Source organism: Anolis carolinensis, chromosome 1 (assembly GCF_035594765.1).
Source record: "Anolis carolinensis isolate JA03-04 chromosome 1, rAnoCar3.1.pri, whole genome shotgun sequence".
Lineage (NCBI taxonomy): Eukaryota > Metazoa > Chordata > Lepidosauria > Squamata > Dactyloidae > Anolis > Anolis carolinensis.
Genome location: NC_085841.1, coordinates 24377516 through 24400252, shown reverse-complemented (window position 1 = coordinate 24400252; position 22737 = coordinate 24377516). Strand labels below are relative to the sequence as shown.

Genomic DNA, 22737 nt, shown 5'->3' with positions numbered 1-22737 from the left:
CAAAAATTGGACCCGCTTGAAGGCCAGTGGTTATAGTACGGGTTTCAGAAGTGTGCCCTTTTCTTCTATATCAACTCTAAGGTTGCTCCTAAAACAAGATACAGTCTCATAACACACATCTACTTGAGCAAGCTGGCAGATTTTTTTTTATGTGCTTTGGTTTGGCATTTGGAGTATCTGCAGATCTCTGGTTAGGTCAGCCTCCAGAATGAATCCCGATGCTCAGTTCCAGACTGAGTTCAATCAAGTTGCTATTACATTACTGCTCCATTTAAAATTTAATCGAACTGTCATTTGGGGTTTCTTCCACTAGAAGTGATGAGAAAGTTTATTATGACACAAAGTCCCAATTTGCGAGAGAATGTCTGCAGTCTGCCAAGGTCAAAATAGCAACAAAAAAACCCCACAACATATGAAGAATTCCCATTGGTTACTGAAAGTTGTGACAGCAAGCTTGTGGATAGGAGTAAGCAGAAGGAGAAAGAAGAATTTTCATTTTATTCTCACTGCCCCCACTTCCTATTTTTCCATACTTTTTTCTCATGGCATCTTTTGTAATATGGCTACAATTTCTTAATACTTACATAGGTAGGTTATTAATGTTTATTTGTGTTATTACTATATTTTATATTGTCCTGTATTGGTGAGAACATTTTTATGTCTGGAGGTTTTGGACTACCACTCCTATCAAGCTCCATCTGACACAGCTAAATCAAGGCATTGTGTCAACTATAATCTAAAAACATATAAAAGGTGACAAGTTCTCCATGCCCCAGAAACATGACAGCTTTCCAAGCTATGTTCCAAAGATATGTTTTATGATGAAACTTTATAAATACTAAAAAGACAAAGGAGAAAATGAAAATGAGCTCAAGGCAAGGAAGCACTGAGAAGATTTCAAGTCATTCCATTCTGGGAATCTTTCTTTTACTCCCAAATGTGTGCCTCTAAAGCCCCTTCTACACTGCCATATAAAATCCAGATGAAATAGCAGTGTAGACTCATACAATCTAGTTCAAAACAGATAATGCAGATTATCTGCGTTGATAATCTTGATTATATGGGAGCGTAGAAGGGGCCTAAGCAGAAAGTGAAGGATTTCCCACCTTCACTTGCCTGTTAATATACAGAGAATGAAAGGAAGAGACAACTGTATAACCTGTCATCCACATCACCTGCTCATACGTTACCTTAAAAATGTTCTGATATATTCCTGATTAATCCTGATAAAGCCAGCACATTGCTGATAGGATTTTGGGCCCAGTCCTTTGACAGCTTTGAGCTGCTCCCGATTGATAAATGGGCCATTCTTCTCTCGCCACTCAATAATATTTTTAGCCCTGTTGGCATTCAGCCCTGCAATATGCCTAAGAAGCAAAAAAAAAGGAGGTAGCTCTTCATCAACAAATACAGATATCGAATTCCATATTACATAACTAACAATAATTGATGTAAGAGAACATCATGCTTTTAATAAAACAGATGTGTGACAGAAAGAGAGAGAGGGAGAGAGCATAAAGGTGGGGAATTCCCTCTTGGGGAATGTGTTGTGATTCCAAAACTAAGCTCACTACATTGTTTTTATTTAAAAACAAGACACATGATGCACATGACCCTTAGGCCCAGGCTTAAAGCATTTGATATCAAGATGCATGGGTCTTGCACACCTTGATTTAGATGAAAAAAGCACTCCTAGTAGGGCAGAAGATCATGTTTAAAAGGAATCCTTTATGCATCTTGTTTTGAACTCTCCCAAGTATCCTACTCTCTAAGTTTAGCTACAACCCAGATTAGGGTCTTAGGATGCCTTAAAAAGATTCTTAAGACCTATTCTGCTCACAAATATAACCAGTTTACTACATAAATTCCAATAATCTAATTGGTAGCATTTACTTCAAAGCGTTACCATGTCAGAGCACATTTATTCTTAGTAGATCTATTGGCCAAGCTACCCACCACAATAAACACATTAAAGGAGTGACCACTGTTCAACCAGGAATGTTCTTCTGGTCCAATAAATATATCCAAAAATTGCCACGTCAGGCTCTACAGGTATGGTTTAGGAAAAGCACTGGGAAAGGGGGTACATATACTAGCAAAAAATAAGAAAGATTTAATTATAGGTTGGTCTATTTTTATTGTCCCTTCTCCATGAGGATCCCATGGAGTCAATTGGGCTATTTATTGGTCCCTTCTCCATGTAGATCCCAAATGCTGGGATCCTCATGAACAGAGGACCAATTTACCTCAACTGCAGCACATGGAACAAGGGACGTGACTGTGGATGTGGTAACTGAAGTTGACACCAAGTACACTGAAAAGCCATAGTAGATTAGAGAACATGGATATATCTCATCTGACTCCATATGGATATTTAAAGCTCACCTTAATAATATTTCTGAACAGATGTTAATATCAACTCCTACAAAACTGACACATTCCTCCACCACGCTGTCCAGGGTTGCTTTGAGCAGGGTCTGAGATACATCATGCTGCAAATCAGGGGAGAGGGGAAGTCAGGGGAGGTGGAAGAACAAAACACAACAACAACAGTGTTGTATCAGATTACTGAAATACAGAAACCACATCGCAATGCGAATTCCAAAGAACAGCAATGTTAATAAAACATTGGCCAGTATAATTTCAACATGTAAAAGAGTTTAGGAGAGGAACTCTGCATTTCTGCGCTTTTCACTATAGAGCTATCATAACTCACCTGAATTTATTTTAAGCTATTCACTTTGTAAATACAGGTCTTTCCCCAACCTATTTGCAAAAAGGTCAAAATTATCACATACACAAAAGAAAGCCTATCTTGTTTCACAACAGAGACATACTCTTGGGTAAGCAGAAATGTGCTCTTCTCTATAATGGCAGTACAAAGATAGGAACAGAAGGACAGGTACATTTTTAAGTGGAACTTCAGCCAATTTTTTTTTTAAGTTTTTGAGATCACAGCGAAAGGTTAACACCCCTGTAGTGTTTGTTCTGTGGTCTCTGCCCCTGTTCAGAAGATTTCATCTTACTTTCTGTCCCTGTGATCATTGGATTTTGCTCAGCTGAGACACCTTTTCCCCATGATTACTCTTTCAGGACTGAATTTCCCTTCTCAGGGATAGATTTATCTCACTTCATGTTGCCTCACTCCCATTCTTAACTATGAGTCATTTGTAAGTCGGATGTCTGTAACTTTGGGACTGCCTGGATATAAAAAGATATAAACAGCTGACACACATTTTGAAGTGAGGGATATATTTACGCACAAATTAGAAATTTAGTTTAAAAACTGACCCCAAAATCTACATCAATGTAAGTACTATCCCATAACCTTTACCAAAAATGAAACCAAGTCTGAATAAAGTGGTGAAAGCTGAGAGCTTGGCCTGTCAATTTAAGTACTGTGCCTCAACTCTTATAAAAAAGAAACAACCTTTGACTAAAGTAGTGAAAGCTGAAAACTTTGTCCCTGAAAAACCATTAAAAAGTACCCACCCCTTCTACCCTCTCTGTCCCAGTGCTGCTTCTGACACTTTCTAATACCTGGGTGGGAAAATGACAATGCTGGGACATGACTCTCGATCCATGGGTCATATCAAATCCATAATTTTGCCCCACAAGGCTGCCCTTGACTTATACAGGAATATATTTAGTTGGTGGATAACTGCATGAGTGAAAAAGAGCTGCACGATAGATGATGGTATCAGTCCAACAAGTGGAACTACTTTCTGGAGTGTGAAGTAGAGGGCCAGTGGTGCCCTAACTACTCACAACATCTCAAACGCCCACACATTCACAGTACTATGCAGTGAACTGCTGGGTCTTTTCACCTATTAATCCATTTATGTCAAATTACTGCATTGCCTCAAAACTATAAGATGTGCCACTTTGCAAAACCTAAGGAAACATGAAAGGCATCTTAAAACTGAACCAACAGAAACTACTAATAATTGTGAGACAGAAAAGTCCACACTGAATATTTTCACCTTTAATAGTTATTACAGCAACGCTGACAAAAGCAGTCTGTAAAAATAAAACATAAATGCCCCAATAACTCACAACTCAATCAATTAAAGTTTACTGCTCCCAATTATTAAAATGCCCAGCACTGACTAAACCAATTAAAGGTGGCATACACACTTTCTACTTGGGGTATATTAGATTTAAGTAGGAGTATGATCATTGACAAGGGTGTTGGGGAAAAAAAGAAATTACATTAATGTCTGGAGAAAGAGAATGTTTCATGGCTCCGTTTTTCACAATTTCCCCCCAAAAGCTACTCTCAAAGAAGTGGAATCTTTAAGAATAGCATTACGGCTAACTCCAGACATTATACTCCATCCTCTGATACATAGAGAATGCATCTACCTAGTAAAATCTACCAGCAATAAAGCAGGAAAGGGAAAGGGGAATGGAACCAAACATCTCTTCAGTCTGGAGTGTTATTTGTCATGAGGTAGACTTCCAAAAGCTGGTCATCTATGTCCTGCTAAAGTCTTTCAAGCTCAAAACCATGGCTTCCTTGATTGAATAAACTCTGTAGTACGGTCTCCCTCTTTTTCTATTGCCTTTCACTTTACCAAAGCTTTATGGTTCTTCTCCAATGAGTCCCAGTCTCATGGTATGTCCAAAGGATGGTAGCACCTGCAGACTTTGCTCTGAGACCCATTTATTTAACTTTTTTAGTGGTCTAGAGCATCCTCAAAACTCTTCTGCAGCATCTCATTTCAAATGAGTTGATTCTCTTTCCATCTGTTTTTTTTTTTACCTAGTTTTCACAATATCATATTACGGCACTGGAAATAAAGTGGGCTGGATGATTCTGACATTAATGGTATGATATTTAATTATATGCCCTGGAGCCATGCTATAATACCAGAGCAAAGACCAAGGAGAGGGCACTTGTAAGTAATTTCCACACTCCTGGGCTTGACTCAGGTTTATTGGCCTAGAGCAGTGGTTCTCAACCTGTGGGTCCCTAAATGTTTTGGCCTTCAACTCGCAGAAATCCTAACAGCTGGTAAACTGGCTAGGATTTCTGGGAGTTGTAGGCCAAAACATCTAGGGACCCACAGGTTGAGAACCACTGGCCAAGAGAATCTACAATTTAGCCTTCATGATATAAAAAGATAAGGACACAGTCCCATTCAGACGACGGCCAACCTCATGCTTGGGGGAATTTCACAAGCCAAACAAGAAAGGATAAGGTTGAGTGCAAAAAATGAAAAGAAATTAAGGCTTCAGTTGTATGTCTACTTAGCTCAAAGTAAGCCTCACTGAATATCCAGGATAAAGCTACCAGAAAAGAAACTAAAAATAATTACCAACACTGAGAAGATGGACAAGTCCTTTAGTTGCTGTTTGAAACTTGACCGTTCATTTTCATTATTACAGTCTAATAGCTGTGCTTTTCAGAAATTGATAGGCTTTAAATCTACCCGAGCCCTCTTTTTCTACATACAACACATGCACTTAAAAGTAATAACACTATGAACTTTACTGCACAGGCCAATCAAAGCCAAGAAGCCTGAATACTTTATAAATGCAGAAGCTGATTCAATCACCATGTTGGCTTAGTTCAAGGGTTCTTACAAGTCACTCATTTAAATCTGAGTTGATCTGTGGTGGTTTTGTGATGTGCCTGCTTGGGATATCATGCTGGCCCTGAGCCAAAGTCCCAGATTATTTCACCCAACAGTTTGTTTTGTTTTCCAAATCATAGAGCCTCTTTAAAATTGTTTAACAAAATATGATATGCTACCAGCATCAGACTCCATCAACTCGTATTTGTAATTCATTAAATTGTGGACAATATCAGATGGGATTCTTAAGCCATTTCCCAACAACTCCTCATTCCTTATCACAGTTAACCAAATCTAAGCATACAGTGACCATGGCAAACATCACAAATGATGAGATATATATAATAAGCTAGGAAAGACCTGCAGTTAACTGTAATACTAAATGCCATTGATATTTTGTATATAGCTGATGTCATAAATGCAATTTAACCTAATATACTCAAATAAACCAATTATTCTATGTACACCAAAACTGAAATTCAGATGCCAAGGCTCTATCCTAAAATCCCAGGTCATTAAGATGCTATCTGCTACAGTTATACATATACAGATTATATCTGTGGGATTGTGGTTAGAATATGAGACAAAGACAAAGAGACCAAGGTTTCAAATACAAACAGAGCTGCAGAGCTTATAGCATTATCACTAGTAATCATTGTTAACTGCAGTCAAGTCAACTTTGACTTATGGCAACTGTGTGAAAGAAGATTTCCAAGTCACTTTATTGCCAACAGCCCTTCTCATGTCCTGCAGACTTACGGCCGTGGCATCCTTGATTGAGTCTTTCCATCTGCAATGCCATCTTCTTATTTTCCTACTGACTTCTGCCTTACCATGCATTACTGTGTTTTCTGGTGAGTCTTGTCTTCTCCATGCACTGAATACTAAAGCTAGGATATTTCATACCATCATATTTTCCATCTCCATGTATAAATGTGAAAGTTGGGCAATGGCAAAAATTTATGCTCATAAACACAGACACCACCTGGTAGAGATGATGCCATCAAACCAAGAACATACATCAGTTCTGGGCTACATTGTGCCCAATTTTGTTCCAGGTAATTACTCTTCATTTCAATAAGACCTATGTGGCATACACATGAGAGCCTGGTGAAATCGATGGAAATTATTGCAATCTCTGGGAGACATGTGGAGTTTTAAAAAATGCTACCAGACTTTGCTTGTTTTATATTACCAATATTATGTACTTCATGCAAGCTCCCTGCCATTGGTGGGTGCTAACAAGAAAATGAAGTATAACGAATTTTAAAAATTACACCATTCCAAATATCTAGACTTTATGGTCCACATGTCCTTAACATATTTCATGATATGTCTCCTCCAATCCTTATATTTTTTCTAGTTCCTTTCAAAAACAAGAGCCTAAGATCTCCAAGTGAAATTCCCTTGCATCTTTTAACCATGGATCCATTGTCAATTCCTTCACATTGCCCACTCTCCTGACTGTTTATTTGTCATGTAATCTTGAGGAGTGACTTGACTGTCTATACAAATAGTCTGGTAAGCGATGCATGACAGAAAAGGAACAAGGAATCCTTTGAAAGCCATTGCAATGTATATATTTCTGTCTTGTAGAAAGGCTTATTAATTCTCCTTGTCAGCATGCCACAGCTTTGCCCAACAAATGCATGAAGCTTAACACCTGCTAGAAGAGCTCTGAAGCTCCCATTAAGAGACACCCACAAGTTTCTAATATTCAATTTATAACAGCTGTACTAGATGGAACAGACATCTGTTGTGTATCTATGCACCATATGGGGTGGAAGAGACAGAGCCTTAAATATTTATAGGATCCCATCCTCACCTCAGAGATACAAATACCCTAAAGGCACCAGAGCCTGTCTGTCTGAGCTTGGAAGCAAAGCAGGGATAGCTCTGGCTAGTACTTGCATGGGAGACTGCTAACAAATAGCAAGGCGTATAGGCTATATTTCAGAGGAAACTTAAGATGAAACCCTATTGCCTTAAGTCAGCAGACAACGTAAAACCACGTTTGTGCGCGCACACAGACATCTACATAGAGCTAGTATTCACTAGCAGTTGCCCATCCAAGTACTAACCAGTACTGAGCCTGATTTCCAAGATCAGAGAGGATCTGGTGCCTTTAAGATATTTAGGCAGAGATGAGGAAGTAGCATATCATGGGATCAAATTAGATCATTCAAATGTCTGGTTACCATTGCAGCAGTAAAAAATAAAAGTGTTACACACTGTAATTAACCATCAAAGAAACTTCTGATATTAAAATTACATTTTAAACTTTAAGCTTTATAACCAGCAGCTTGTAAACCTGGCTCACGCTCCTGTCTCCCTTTGAAGTTATTCATTACTCCCCTCCACCTCAAAAGGAAACCTTGAGACTGTCAGGAGTTTTGCTCTCTATGAATATTGTCTTTTGATTATTTTAATGACAAATTTGCCAACTTTACAAGTAAAAGGACAATTGGGAATGCATACCTACAATACTTGAAGGCAATTATGTACAAGGAGTTCTCATTCAGATGAGATTATAAGATATACTAATGTAATGGACACCTTGCAGACAAAGAAAGGTGACATTTTGTGAAGCTTTCATTCATTTCCACATAGCAATGTAATATATATGCAAGACATTTGGAGGCACTGCATTGCGGTGGTGCCAGTCCCATAACTTTTATCTCCCATGCTATTTAATATCCACATGAAACTGCTGTGAGAGTTTATTTGGAATTTGGGATTTGGTGTTAGCACCATCCTGAGGGTACCCAGCTTTATCTCTCGTTCCCACCTAACTGTTTCCATATTAAACACTTTAGTAATTGACTGGATGAGTGTCAACAAGCTAAACCAGAAAAGATATAGATGCTCCTGGTCAGTCACAAGGCAGATCAGGGAATATTTAGCCTGTGCTTGATGGGGTTGCAAAGTTCAGATTCATAGATTGGCATACTCCTGGGCGCTGATCCAAGTTTGAAAACCCACGTTTTGGTGGTGGCCAGGAGTGTATTGGCACAGCTAAAACATGTGTATCAGCTGTGCCAGTACCTGGAGATGTGAGATTTGGCTACAGTGAGACACGCCTTCTCATTTGGATTGCTGTAGCACACTCTATGCAGTGTTGCCATTGGAAGTTGTTTGGAAACTTCATCAGGTCCAAAATGCTGCTGAAACTGGATACAGGGAATGTATAACCCTTCTGTAGTAACGACTTCCATAGCTACCAATTTGTTTCCAGGCATAATACAAAATATGGCCTTAAAAGATCATATCTAAAGGACTATAACATAAAACACCCCAAATCATACTGGGGAAAATTGTTTCAGCGTGCATCTATGCAAATTGACACTGCTTTTAACTGCCATGGTTCAATACAATGGAATCCGGGGAGGTGTAGTTTTACAAAAAGCCTTTCTTCTTTGTCAAAGAGTCCTCTCGTGGCTCACCAAACTAGTTTTCAGGATTTGATAGCATTGAGCCATGGCAGTTAAAAGCAATGTCCAACTCATTGATTTTACAATGTAGATGCATCCTCTGTGACATAAGAGACATAAAATCATAGCGTTGGAAGAGCTCCAAAAGCCGCCCAGTCAAATCCCCTGCCATGCAAAATGCTCTCAACATATGACCACACAGCTTCTGTTTAAAATCTCTAAAGAAAGAGACTCCACTCAATTGTGGAACAATTCTTATCATCAGGAAGTTCTTGGTAATGTTTAAGTTGAATCTCTTTTCCACCTAAACCTTAGGAAGAACTTCCTGTGTACCTCTTTAAGCTGCAATAGATGTTCTAACTGTTTTTGATGGATAACACTTTAGGAAATGTACAGCTTTCTTTCATTTTTTAAAAACATTTAAACCAAACTTGTACTACATAGCCCTATAAAGAGAACACTGTCCACCATAAAGAAGTCCATTTGAAGATGCTAGCTCACAACTGGGATCCTTCAGGAGAAACTTCCTAAACATTGCCTCTCCCACAAAAATTAAAACCTGTTATCAAAACATATGAATAACCTACTTTCATAACCCAATGAGCAATGCCCTGTAATATGGAGAATTAAAAGACATTAAACAGAAGAGAGAGACACACATTCCTTACCAGTTCAGGTAAGAAGACTCTGAAAGTTCAGACCAGAGGTTTTAATCTTTTGTGTCTCATTTGGAAAAACCCTTTCAATTAGATTCAAAGAACACAAGTGCAGCCCTCTGATGTTTGATAAAAGACTCTTGCTTCAAGACACTCTTTTGAAGGTTTTGTGTGTGTGTGTGTATGTTGTTGTTGGGGGCTTCCCCCTCCCCGCTGCAAATCTGGATACTTCTTGTTGTAGTTTGTACTTTCACTCTGACTCATATCTTGTCCTTTCAGAATGAAATACTGTTTGTTTTTAACAGCAATAAGATAGCCAGAAATATCCCCTGAGGCAAATAAATAGTTTTTTATTTCAATCAATCAAAACGTTTGGTAAACCTGAAATATATCACTACATTTTAAATGGCCTTTCAGATTATCATCTGTATTGTGTTTTTAAACCATCTTTTAAAAACCAAAAGAACTTAAACCTTTTGGTATGTCATGAGCAGTAATACAACTATGTCACAAAATAAGCAATGGAATTTAATATGTGCACAAATAATGCTCAGGTATCCAGCTGTACTACTATGTATGTATATGTGACATGAATTGTGCCTTCTTTTGTGAGTCGCCCTGAGTCCCTTAGGAGTGAGAAGAGCGGAATATAAATGCAGTAAATAAATAAACTTAAAGAGAAACCAGAATTTGGGGCAGGTGGGGGATGATTCTTAAACTTGATAACATTTAGAAGATTTCACTGAAATCAATGGGATGGATTCCCAAGGAAATATGCTTAGACAGGAAGTGTTAAGATAATAACGACCATGGCTTGTTGTTACTATGATGTGCCTTCAACTCCAACCTATGCCAATCCTATTATAGGTATTTCTTAGCAATATTTATTCAGAAGAATTTTGCCATTGTCTTCTTCTACAATTGAGAGAATGACTTATCAAAGGTTATTTAGTAGTTTTCCACTGCCAAGTAAGGATGCAAACCCTAGTCACCTTGAATCCAAAACTCAAACATTAGATTGCCCTGGGTCTCATCAGCATGGTACATTCAAAAACATCAATCACTAGAGCAATAATGTTTTCTCCTGTGAATTATAAATGCAGTATTGAATGATAACGACGCTCCATGTAGTCATGCTGGCCACATGATCTACAGACAACGGTGGCTCTTCTGCTTAGAAATGGAGATGAGCACCAACCCCCAGAGTTGGACACAACTAGACTTAATGTCAGGCAAAAATCTTTACCTTTACCTTATTGAATGATAGATTTTTTTAAAAAAATATTCAAAAAATTAAAACACACAACTAACATTAACACAAAACATACAATAAATCTGTTAAACAATTAATTATATGTTTTTATGCATGTAATCTCTACGTGCACCCACCACCCAAATTGATTATGAAGAAAACATTAGTGAGAGGGCAGGAAGTGTTTGGTATGGCTTTCTCTCTTTTCCTAACTTTTCTGTCTTCTTTGCTTTAATTCGGTTTATACCTGTTTTTCTATTTTAGTTCAGATTTAATTTTTTAACATCATAGAAATCTTTTTTGTATTAGATAATTACTGAAGATAATAACAAAGGATGTTAAATATCCCTACTTTATATGCATTCTTTTATCCTTCCCCATTTCCCATACTCTATTCATAAAAATATTATTTTAAAAATTGTTCTAAGGTTGCTAAAACATGATAGTCTTTTTACAGAAACAAATGCTGATACCCCATGCAAGACTGCAGTTTTCATAAGTATCTGACCATATTCATCAGTTGAGGGTCTTCATGTCTATCCAAACATTAAAGTCAGGCCCATGTACACAGTAAGAAGGTTGCAAACTTTCCAAGTAGTGGAGTATTGCCAAGCAGAAGTGGTTGTAAGATATGAATTGTCCTTCTTCTGTCTTTACGAAAGAACCAGTTTAATTCTGGTGGCCATTAGAAATAAGAATCACTAGTTACTCATGTGTGTGGATAGTTGTTCCCTTTCCCCAGATGTTACAAAGCATCTGTGAATAGAAATCTCATATTGCCACTGACAGTACATCATACAATGCTGGCATAATATGCTTAGCAACTGAATTTCTTGAATATCTTTGGTGACTAGGGCCAAAACTATAATTCCCATCAACCCAAACCTACTCTTGACAAGTTATTTTGCCAGGCAACCTAGTTCAATTCATCAACTTCTACCTTGCTAACAGGGATAGTATCCCTAGGAGGTTAGATGTGGTTCTGCAACTGCGGAAAACTTTAAGTGCTTTAAATTGGAACCTTATACACCAAGACCAAGTTCAACTCAATTCACTGAGGATTACTTCTGACAAGATTTATACAGGAATGGGCTAATTGGTAATTATTGCATATTAATTATTATTACTACCACTAACATTCCTATTAATTTTTAAAAATTCAAACTTTTTTTCCACACCCAATATTTTGAATTAGGCATTATTATGATTATTTGATGAAATCAGGAAGTAAACTTGCAAACAGTACAACAGAGCTCAACTTTCAGAAAGATTAAAGGCAGACACATCTATGTTCCTTTTTTAAAAACAAAGTTTTCATACTGATCTAGATGTTCAATGTGTTCAAGTGTATTTGAGGATCTATCTTGTTTCAAGGCCCCCTCCCTTGGCAACTATCAATACAAAGTAGTGTGTGTTTATACACTTATGTTGTGAATAAAGCAAGAATCAAGAACATATGGTTCTCCAGATGTCGCTGGACTTTTAACTCCCATGGAGCTGCATCACTGGCTATGAACTGGATTAAATGGGAATTGAAGTCCAGGTATATCTAAGATCATGTGCTTCCCTCTTTTGGAATATAGGTAAAATAAATGGGCATACGACTACAAGCTAAGATTTTGAATGAAAAAAGATGGAGGAAGGTTTTTTATGAAAACATAAAAGGCAGGTTCAAAAAAAGAAGAAATGCTTGCTTTTTCTACTTGCAGGAAATTCTTCCACTTAGAAGTGATTGGCATTCAACATCCCAAAGAAGTCACCCAGGGTTGCATGTGGAATGACCCATGGAAAACTGAAAGCTGACAAAAGACAAGGACGCGTTTGACATAACAAGAGGAAGTATAAGCTCAGACCAAGCATCCCTGGGATTTTCCAAACAGGCCACATAAATACCCATTGTGTCATTCACAACTGGTACCAATTTCAACACTGGTCATTTCATACCCAAGTTCTTCACGTTTAAGCAAAAAAGAAAAAAGAAAAAAAGAAAAGAAAAGAACTGGGAGAAAAAAAGAGTCACTTGTTTCAAAGCTGCATGTTAAACATTTTCACTGCCTTTGCATCTCTATGGGAAGGTAATATATAAAGTAAATTAAAAAGGACTGGAGAACATAAGAAGAGTCATCCTGGATTGGAGAAAAGGCTTATCTAGTCCAGCTTTCTGTATGCAGAGTAGCTAACCTGACAATGCTTATGAAAGCCAAAAACAGGACATGAGGGGGGAAACCATCCTCCCTTGAGTGGTATCAAACTAACAGTCTTGTCCCCTCTGGATTAGAAATGAAAAGATTATTGTAGTCCTGACAAGAATTCATCCAGACTGACTCCAACACAGAAATTACTACAAACTTCTCCAGGTGGAGTTAAGTGTATAACCTCTAGGTTTTCGAGTATATAATAACTTGCAGTGTTCTCCACTAGCTCACACAGGTTTGTGGATTGTATGCACAGACATGGGGGATAAAAGAGATCATTCACTCTTCAAATTTGTTCATTTGTCTTGCATTTTGTTTTCATCAAATAGCTCAAGGTGGTATCTACATTTTGCCCCTTTCATTTTATCCTCACAATAATGCTATGGTGTAAGTTAGGTCAAGAATCAGTGAGTTTCACAGCCAAGTGGGGATTTTAACCTGGGTTTCTCCAGTTCTAGGTAAAATAGTCCAACCACTACACTAAGTTGGCTTAACTGGCTAATCTGGTCCCCATGTTCCAGAACTTTATTCACCCCTTACATTTGGGACACATACTATGGAAATGTCTTGAGATGAAGGAGAAAGGAGGAGTGTAAGAAAATAACATAAATATAATACATATCTCTATATAAAATATTGCTTTTCTTGGCATTTGTAGGTCCTCCAGTGTGACTCTATGGTGAACTTTTAGTGGAAACTCATACTGGAGGCAACAGATTTCTAGAAAGAATATATTCATCCACGAATAATAAAATATGTCAAAAGTAAACCTGCAAGTATGGAGGGCCAACTGTATTTGCAATTACTAGTGCAGGGGGATCATCTTTAAGTTGCTTTGAGTGAGAGAAATTATATGGGAAAATTACTTAGTTCCTTACTTTGGCAATAATACTCATTTATTATCTACAGTTATGGCCCACCATCTCTCCAATGAGTCAGTATGACACACATGGCTCTCTTCCTCCCAGCTTTATCCTCACAATCACCTTCAAAGGTAGATCAAGATTACTAGTAGTAAGTGCCTCACTTTCACCCAGTGAGTTTCACAGCTTACCTATAATTTCCGAGAGAAAATATTACTTGGAAAGTATGAACCTACATCCACAAAAAAAGAAACAGTTTACTGTAAAAGTGGTGTGTAGGATAACTTTTATTATATATTGAATCTGAAAGCAAGCCATATAGCTCATGCAAGCTTCTGTAATTTATTGAAACATCTGTGCAGTAGGACAGTCCCAGGTTCTCCATCATGTGTGGCTTATTCATGCCTCTGAAAAAAGAAGCAGGAAATTCTGATGGCGCTGCCTTTACATGCACTCTGCATCCCCGGCATGTAGGTGTGAATGACTGCACAAAGGCATCCAGCAGGAGAGAATTAGATCATCGCATCCAGCTAATTATCCACAGTCGCTTCAGGATGCTGATGAGTCAGTGATGTAATTAGGCAATTTGTTTCATGAGCCTAGCCTACGTGTTCCAGTAACATTTCAACTGTGGCAGCTATTAAGTAATGTAATTGTTTTCTAATTACTTATTTTCTATTTCATGGTGTAATGGCTTTCCTTTACAAGCAGCCCAGACATTTTAGCAGAGCCACTGGGAGGGCAATTTACCACCCACAAGCACTTGTGTCTACCTGAAGATGCTTGTTGAGACCATACATAGCACAACTGGAGCCGCAGCTAAACCCTTTAAAGTGCTTCAGAATGCCATGGCAAACCTGTGGGTCTTGAACCAGCCATACCTACCTGTCATATCTCATTAGGTGCTTTCAATCACTGGCGCCACCAATGAGGACTGAGAAAAAAAAAATCTGTCAGAAATCCAAGAAAGCTATAGCTGGAGAGTTTCAGTACTGCTAGAGTGTATCTTTAGACCAGAGCAATTTAAGGTGATGGTACATGGACCAGGGCCAGTCTGAAATGCCTGCCCATAGAGAGTTTCCAGAGAAGAAAGGAACAATTGTAGCCAAAGTGCATGAATATAGTACCAACCTGTAATACCACTTAGTTTGAGAAGTACCGCTTTAGATCACTGTAATGAATTCTACATGGAACTGCTCTTTAAAAATGTTCAGAAATTAGAATGAAAGTAAAATACATGTACAGACTGCTATCTGGTGTACATTTTAAAAGCAATATATGGCAAGCCCTGATCAACTTCAGACTTAATCCCAGTCAGGGAAAAAGGTGGTGTATACATGCAATAATAAATAAATAAAATAAAATGAGTTGTTTCCAAGTTCATGTCTATGTGATATTTTTTGGGCTATAAAGCTTTAAATGCCTTGACTATTTTTGAAAGGCTATCTCATCCTACAACAGAAGCAACAATATTGTGTATATAATTAGGTAATTATATACACAATATGGGTATGTGTACATGAAACATAAATCAATTTTATGTTTAGACTTGGGTTCAATCTCCAAGGTATCTCATTAAGGACCTTCTATACCAGGCATGGGCAAACTAAGGCCTGTGGGCCGGATGTGCCCCCCGGGCGTTTACCTCAGGCCCTCCTCATTTTTCCTGTCCTCTTGGCATAAGGATGTGGTGGCCCACCACATCCTTATGCAGAAAGGACAAGGAGGAAGGCACGCAGCAGCTGAGAACCCTCTGGAGTGCTCTCAGCCACCACATGTGTCACCAACTCCCGGCATAAGGACAGTGCAAACAGCCCTGCCCTTATGCTGGGGGATGGTTCGAGGAAGGCATGCAGACATTGTGAATCCTCCGGAGTGCTCTCAGAATCGCCTGTCTCACCCTCCACCTGCCATAATGCTGAGAAGATAGCACAAAGATCAAAGGAGGAGTATTGGGGACAAGGATAGTGGCAGTTGCCACATGTCTCGTTTTCCTCCCAGCATAAGGATGGGGTGAACAGCCCCATCCTTATGCCGGGAGGACAACCTGAGGATGACCCGGGCCATGTCCCGCACCCTCCTGGCTCTCTCCCTCCCAGGTCCATCTCACCCAGCATGTGCCTGGCTGCCCTCCCTCCCGGCCTGGCCCACAATGTGGCCCCAAGGCAAAAACATTTGCCCATGCTTGCTATGGTGGCAAACTGTGTTAAAGCGCTGAGCTGCTGAACTTGCAGACCGAAAGGTCCCAGGTTCAAACCCCGGGAACGGCGAGAGCGGCTGCTGTTAGCTCCAGCTCCTGCCAACCTAGCAGTTCGAAAACATGGCAATGTGAGTAAATCAATAGCTACTGCTCCGGCGGGAAGGTAACGGCACTCCATGCAGTCATGCCAGCCACATGACCTTGGAGGTGTCTATGGACAACGCCGGCTCTTCGGCTTAGAAATTTGAGATGAGCACCAACCCCCAGAGTCAGACATGACTAGACTTAACGTCAAGGGAAACCTTTACTTTTTATGCTTGCTATATAGTCATACATAAGTATAAACATTTTAGTAAAAAAAAATCAACTCCAAACACTTAGGTTGACTTATCAATGGGTCAATAAAAATAAACCATCTCTGAGTAGAGTGGCAAAAGGCAAGAACTTAGTCCACCCCAGGAGAACCTAAAAGATGTGTGATCCACTCTACTCTCTCCACTATGGCTCTGCTTCTGGCCATTTTGAATGCCTGGGCAGGGAAATGGTGATGCTCCCATGAATTGGCACTGGTGTTTTCTCCATTCTGTCTTCAACTTATGCATGAGGTCAATTTATACATGAATATATATGGTGTATTGAAAAATGGTAAAATCTGAAAAAAAATCCCAACGCCAAACATTTCTGGCTCCAAGCATTTTGGATAAAGAATATTCAGCCTGTAGTAACTATCCAAGCTCTACTTTAGTTGCTGTTGGACCTGAGCTCTAACAGCACCACCAATATGGGTGGATGTACCCAGCAATTGGTCTCCAACCCTGAACTAGACTTTGTCTCAGTTGTCATGTTCTGCATGCTTTGCACAATAGAGATTCAAAATGGGAATATTAAGTCTATAGGCAACCACAGAGCCAGAGCCCCTGAACAGAAATTTCTGGCTTGAATTACAATATGCCACAAGCAGAACAGAGGGAGGCCAAAGGGCAAATAAGAGAAAGCAGAGATTGCTCCTTCGAGGAGTTCTCTGAGGAGTCTGATCAAAAGTATTCAACTCACAGCATTTAATTAACAACAGTATGTTCAGACTGCAGCTGGAATATAAGCCTCATCTTTTGGGGGTCAAATGTAAGATGCTATTAACTTGATTTCCCTGCTTTCAGCAGATAAGAGTAAACAACATCCCCCTCCTTTGTGGATAAACTTGTACCTCATCTTCATTCCTTCAGTACTGCATACACCAGTTTCATGTCATAACAGTTCAGAAAAAGAGCTGAGTTCAAATAATACATTTGAAGTTTGTGATCAAGTCCTAACTTGTTTACAAAGCAGACCATATATGAAGCTGTCTGCTGTTCCTGAGGTTTTTCCACATAAAAGGGAAATGAAGTTCAAATGCGCCTCTTGCTAATTTTTTATAAATTACCATGGCCAGGGTCCAGATGAGTGCAGACACACTCAGATCCTTTCTCTTCAGAATTTTGAAAGGTATTTTCACTGAATCACCAGAACAGCTTTTTAATCTTTCCCAGGCGTTAAGGAGCAATTTGGGAGGATTTGTCATGGGTATTCTGGAGAGGAAATTGGAAGGACATTAATGGTGGCAATTTTATGCTGAAGGTGTTTAAAATTACATGTACAGTCACCCCTCCATATTTGCTGGGTTTAGGGCAGCAGAACCCCTGTGAAAGTAAAAAAACAAAAAAAAAAAACAAAAAAAAACACACAAATAAAGAAATTGCTAATTTTTTGCCAGGAAAAACACCTCTCTAGGAATTTCTAGGTATTCTAACACAATTATATGGCCAACCTCTACTGGAAGCTGAACATAGAATTGCAATGGAGAACCTAAAGGTTCCTAGAGAGGTGTTTTATCTAGCAGTTTCTAGATCTTCCACATGACTTAAAGAAGTTGATCACAGAACAACACTGGAGGATCTAAGCTAGTGATTCTCAACCTGTGAGTCCCCAGGTGTTTTGGTCTACAACTCCCAGAAATCCCAGCCAGTTTACCAGCTGTTAGGGTTTCTGGGAGTTGAAAACCAAAACATCTGGGGACCCACAGGTTGAGAACCACTGATCTAGGGACTCCTATAGAGAACATTTCAAATCAAATTATTGTATACTAAAGTATATACCCGGTTTTGCCTGGGTATTCATTTTCTTTGGCTCTTTCTTTCCTTCCTCCATTTCCCTCAAACACCTTCTCCCTTCCCTCCTTCCTTCCTTCCTTCTTCCCTTGCTTTCCCCCATACATATTCTCCTGTCTTCCTTTCTCTCCTATCTCTTCCCTTCTTTTTTGTTATTTCCCCTCAATTCCATTTTGTGGAGATGTGGCAGGGAGGAATCTTTTTATCCCACCGCTGCCACCAAATGTGGCGATGTGGAGCAGAGGAAACCCTTTTTTAAAATCCCAATGCTGCCACCAATTGTGGAGATGTCAGGCAGAGGGGAATTTATTTCTTCTTTCTTCTCTTCTTATTCACTTAGATGGTAGCGTAACTTAGTTTTGAATATATGGGACAGAGGCTTGGATATTGGAAGAACAAAAAAATAAGTTTATTTCAGGCACAGAGCTTAGTGGTTACAGTAACTTCTTTAAAGGCACTTAGATAATGCAAAGATATTAACTGATCACTTTGGATCCAACTGGGATTGCTTTCCCTTACTACTCAGACTCTACACATAAACTCAAACAAGTCACCTAACTTGCTTAATTTGACACCACTAGAGATCTGAGTTTCCCTGGTTTCCCTAACCTGGAAGCAGTGTCTTCCCTGTGACTAAAATCACAGACTAAACTGTTTTAAAAACATTCCCTCCTTTTTCCTTCAAATGGCGGTTGGCTCCACCCACATTACTATGGTAACCTGCCTCAGAATGCTGAGCTGGTTACCATCCCCCACGCACTGGTTGTTGCAGCATACGTTACCCGTCCATTCGAGTGCAGTAGGGAAAGGAAGAGGCGGAGGCAGCAGATCGATTTCCAGGTCTTTACTTTTTTGCAAAAGAGGGTGATCAGTGATCAAAGGACTGTCACAAAAGCTATGTTCAATTACACCAGTATATATAGTACAATTTGTGCTGACAAAATTAGTTTTCTACACATGCGCAGAAGATACAACATTTGGAAATTTCCCTGATATAATTATTAAACAAGTGAAAAACAGGTGTTTACGTGTACAGTTGCCCTCGACCTTCTAATTTTAGGTCATGTTCCGGGTCAGGGGGATGCAACATTTGCTGACGTATCTACATCTCCTGATTATACTTTTATGTAATTCAGACATCAGGTGATTCCAAAGATCAAATGTTCTATTTCTTACCATTTGATTTTTAAAGTCTTTTAAATGATTATTATATTACTGAATTTTAAAAGCAGATCTTAAAGCAAACTCTTTTAAAATATAGGTTTCATCTTATAAGAACTATTAATCTCATTTATTTATTGTTTTCTTTTTCCTATCTTTTATATATTCTTTGAATATATATATGTATTCTTACTAAAGCTATAATCAATCAACGAATACTAAGCTGATCTTCCTTAGTGTCTGTTCTTGATTGTTTTCCTAATGTTAAATGTAATGTATTTTCCTAAGTAAAACTGAAAAATATAATTCAAAATAAGTTCTTCTAAAATGCCTGCTATTTACACGTAGTTTCCGTAAGATGACGCTCTAATACTGCATCAATTAAATGTCCTGAGATGTATTTACACATCCCGATCGATATATTCACTCATCGAGTTCATCATGCCCTACCGGTTCGACCTATGTACTTCTGTAAACAGAGGCAGAATAAACAAACAGAATAAACATTCCACTATGCCAAGGGGAGAAATCAATAGATATGTTTCTTGTGGAAATATACAGAACACAGCTCTTCAGCATCTTCTGAACCAAGGTAAATTTGAATCTTTAATTTTCATCTTAATTAGAAAATTAATATTATATTTTTCCAACTGCCCTCACATGGTAACTAATACTTACCCTTTTAAACATAGCCAAACATGACTTTTAAAACGAAATTAAACATGACATCTATAAATCAAAATAAAAACACACTTCTTTACACATTTGCTCCTTCTTTCTTCCCTTCCTTATCTTTCCTTTCCCCCTTTCCTTTCTCCTTTTCCCCTCCTTTTTTCTTTCTTCCCACTCTCCCTTTCCTTATCCCTTCCTTACCCTTCTTTTTCTCTTTCTTTCTTTCTCTCTCTCTCTCTCTCTCCCTCCCTCCCTTTTTCTTTTCTTACCTTTTTTCCTCCCTTCCTTTTCCTCATACATATGCCATCTAGTAGCAGCCAATTTGCTTTGCTCCCATTCTTTCCCACCAGTCACAAGACAAAAGGCCACTTCACCTGGCAACAGCCAATCTGCTTCGTTCCTTTTCTTTCCCTCTGCTCTGGGCCCTTAAGGGGTGTTTTTCTTTTAACTGAATAATGAAGGGTATGTGTGCCGTGTTTGGTTAAGATTCCTCAAGCCATATAGGAGTCCTTGTAGTATAAATAACAATAATAAAACAACCAACAAACATAAATATATACATACATAATTTGACTTATATATATTTTAAAAACCACTAAGAAATATAGTATAGTTTCAGTATTCATGGGGAATACATTTCCAGACTTCACATGGCTACATGAAACTGCAGACAATTGCCAACCCTATTATTTTCAATGGGACAAACAAGAAGAGAATACAGCTTGCACAGGAGGACTGAGTAAGGCAAACTGTGTACTTTGGTTCTGTACATACAGGGGTCATACTGTAATTTTATCAAATTCTTAAGAAGCAATAGGATAACTATTTAGCAAGAGACATTTCTTCCATTTTAATAGAAAAGCATACATATGTGTACTTACGGAATGTTATATAAAATATGTCTACTTCCAGAATGTTTAGGAATGAACATGCCAAATTCTGACATTCGTATAACTTTTCATATTTTAACAAAATGGCCATACAAAGCAGACAGACTAGCTCTGATCAGGCCTTAGAATATGAAAGTTGTTAGCTACATTTTCATAGCTAAAAAGGTACAGTTTTTAGCTTCCCATTCTTAAAAATAACTAACAGAGAGTAGGCTCCATTTGACGACATGATCAAATCAGTAAATCCTATTTATGTGGGGAGGAGCCTCATTTTGTTCGCAGAAACAAAATTCTGTTCACACTAAAAACTGTGAATATAATTTTACACTGAAATGTAAAATGTTGATAACGTTCTTTTTTTAAAAAAATTAATGGCTTAACTGTGATCTATTTGACGTCACTATCAGATTAGTGAAGTGCTGTGTAGGAAAGTTAAATTAAATTATGAACCTGATGAAAGATTTTATTGATTTGGCACACAGGTTTTTATATGAAAAGAGCTTGAAATGACCTGCATTGAAACTTGTAATAAAACAGCCTAGACTAACCTTACACAGCTTTCTTATGACAATTAGCTTACCACACAAGAATCTGATAAAACAGCATGGTTGAGATCCTTTCATCTTTTTCCAATTCTGCTTAAATTCACATCTCAGTGATGACCTTTATGTTGCATTGTCGGCTTTTTCTTTCTTTCTTACAGACAACACATTTAATTTACTTATACCTGCAGTATCTGCCTGAGGCATCAAGATTTAATATTCTGGAGTGAGGAACTGCTAAAATAATGCTAAAGACTTGGCAGCAACAAAATACAACTGTCTCTTCAAACATTTTCCAAACTCAGTGCTTTAAAAGCATGGTAAAGGCAGTGAAATTAGACTAGCCTTACAGAAAACATACAATGAAGATGTCAGAGACCAGTTTCTGTATAACAGAAATTATAATAATTACAGCATCATGTCTTTGGAATAAAGTAGACAGAAATTATGTGTAAATTATTTAAATGTGCAAGTACTGTTTAAAAAACTGCTAATATTATATCACAATGAAGATTGTGAAGCTTCACTAGGAAACATACATTCCTAATTCAGAAACCACATTCATTCATGTGAACTTCTTCAATATGGATTTTCCCCTAAAGACTAAAGAACTTAATTTCTCCCCTGCCACCATCTCCCAGAAGGGACCTGTCTCCATCCCCTCACTCTTCCAAGAAAGGGTTCAGCCAATATGCCTGTTGGAGTAGGGGTCTGGAGATTCCTTACTCTCCTGATATACACACAGACAGCCTGGCCATGGGGAGCAATGTGCCCTTCCCAACAGAGGAAGAGGATGCCACTCTTGATGGACTAAGGCAGCCAGTTTACCAGCTGTTAGGATCCCTGGGAGTTGAAGGCCAAAACATCTGGGGACCCACAGGTTGAGAACCACTGGACAAGGGGATGGAGACTCCTTATTCAACCAAATGTTATCAGCGGCCCTTCTCTACAGAGGAAGATGATGAAAAACCCCTTCTTCATCCAAGGGAAGTATATGGAGTCTGTGCCACTCTTGATGGACTAAGGGGATGGAGACCCCTTGTTCAACCAAGCATTATAGGCAACCTTTCCCTACAGAGGAAGAGTGGCACAGAGGAAGGGATGTGCCACTCTTGATGGACCAAGGGGATGGAGACTAATTCTTCAACCTGC

General features: G+C 38.6%; 1 protein-coding gene across 2 annotated transcripts in view; it reads right to left on the bottom strand.

The window, feature by feature from the left end:
- The window catches only part of srbd1 (S1 RNA binding domain 1), a 226358-nt gene that overhangs the window by 26465 nt on the left and 177156 nt on the right, over positions 1–22737 (bottom strand). For both annotated transcript variants that reach the window (XM_062971303.1, XM_062971308.1), the window contains 2 exons: positions 2386–2492; positions 1191–1367 (listed from right to left, as the gene is read on the bottom strand). In XM_062971303.1, the coding sequence (XP_062827373.1) occupies positions 1191–1367; positions 2386–2492 (284 nt within the window). The remainder of the gene's footprint in view (positions 1–1190; positions 1368–2385; positions 2493–22737) is intronic.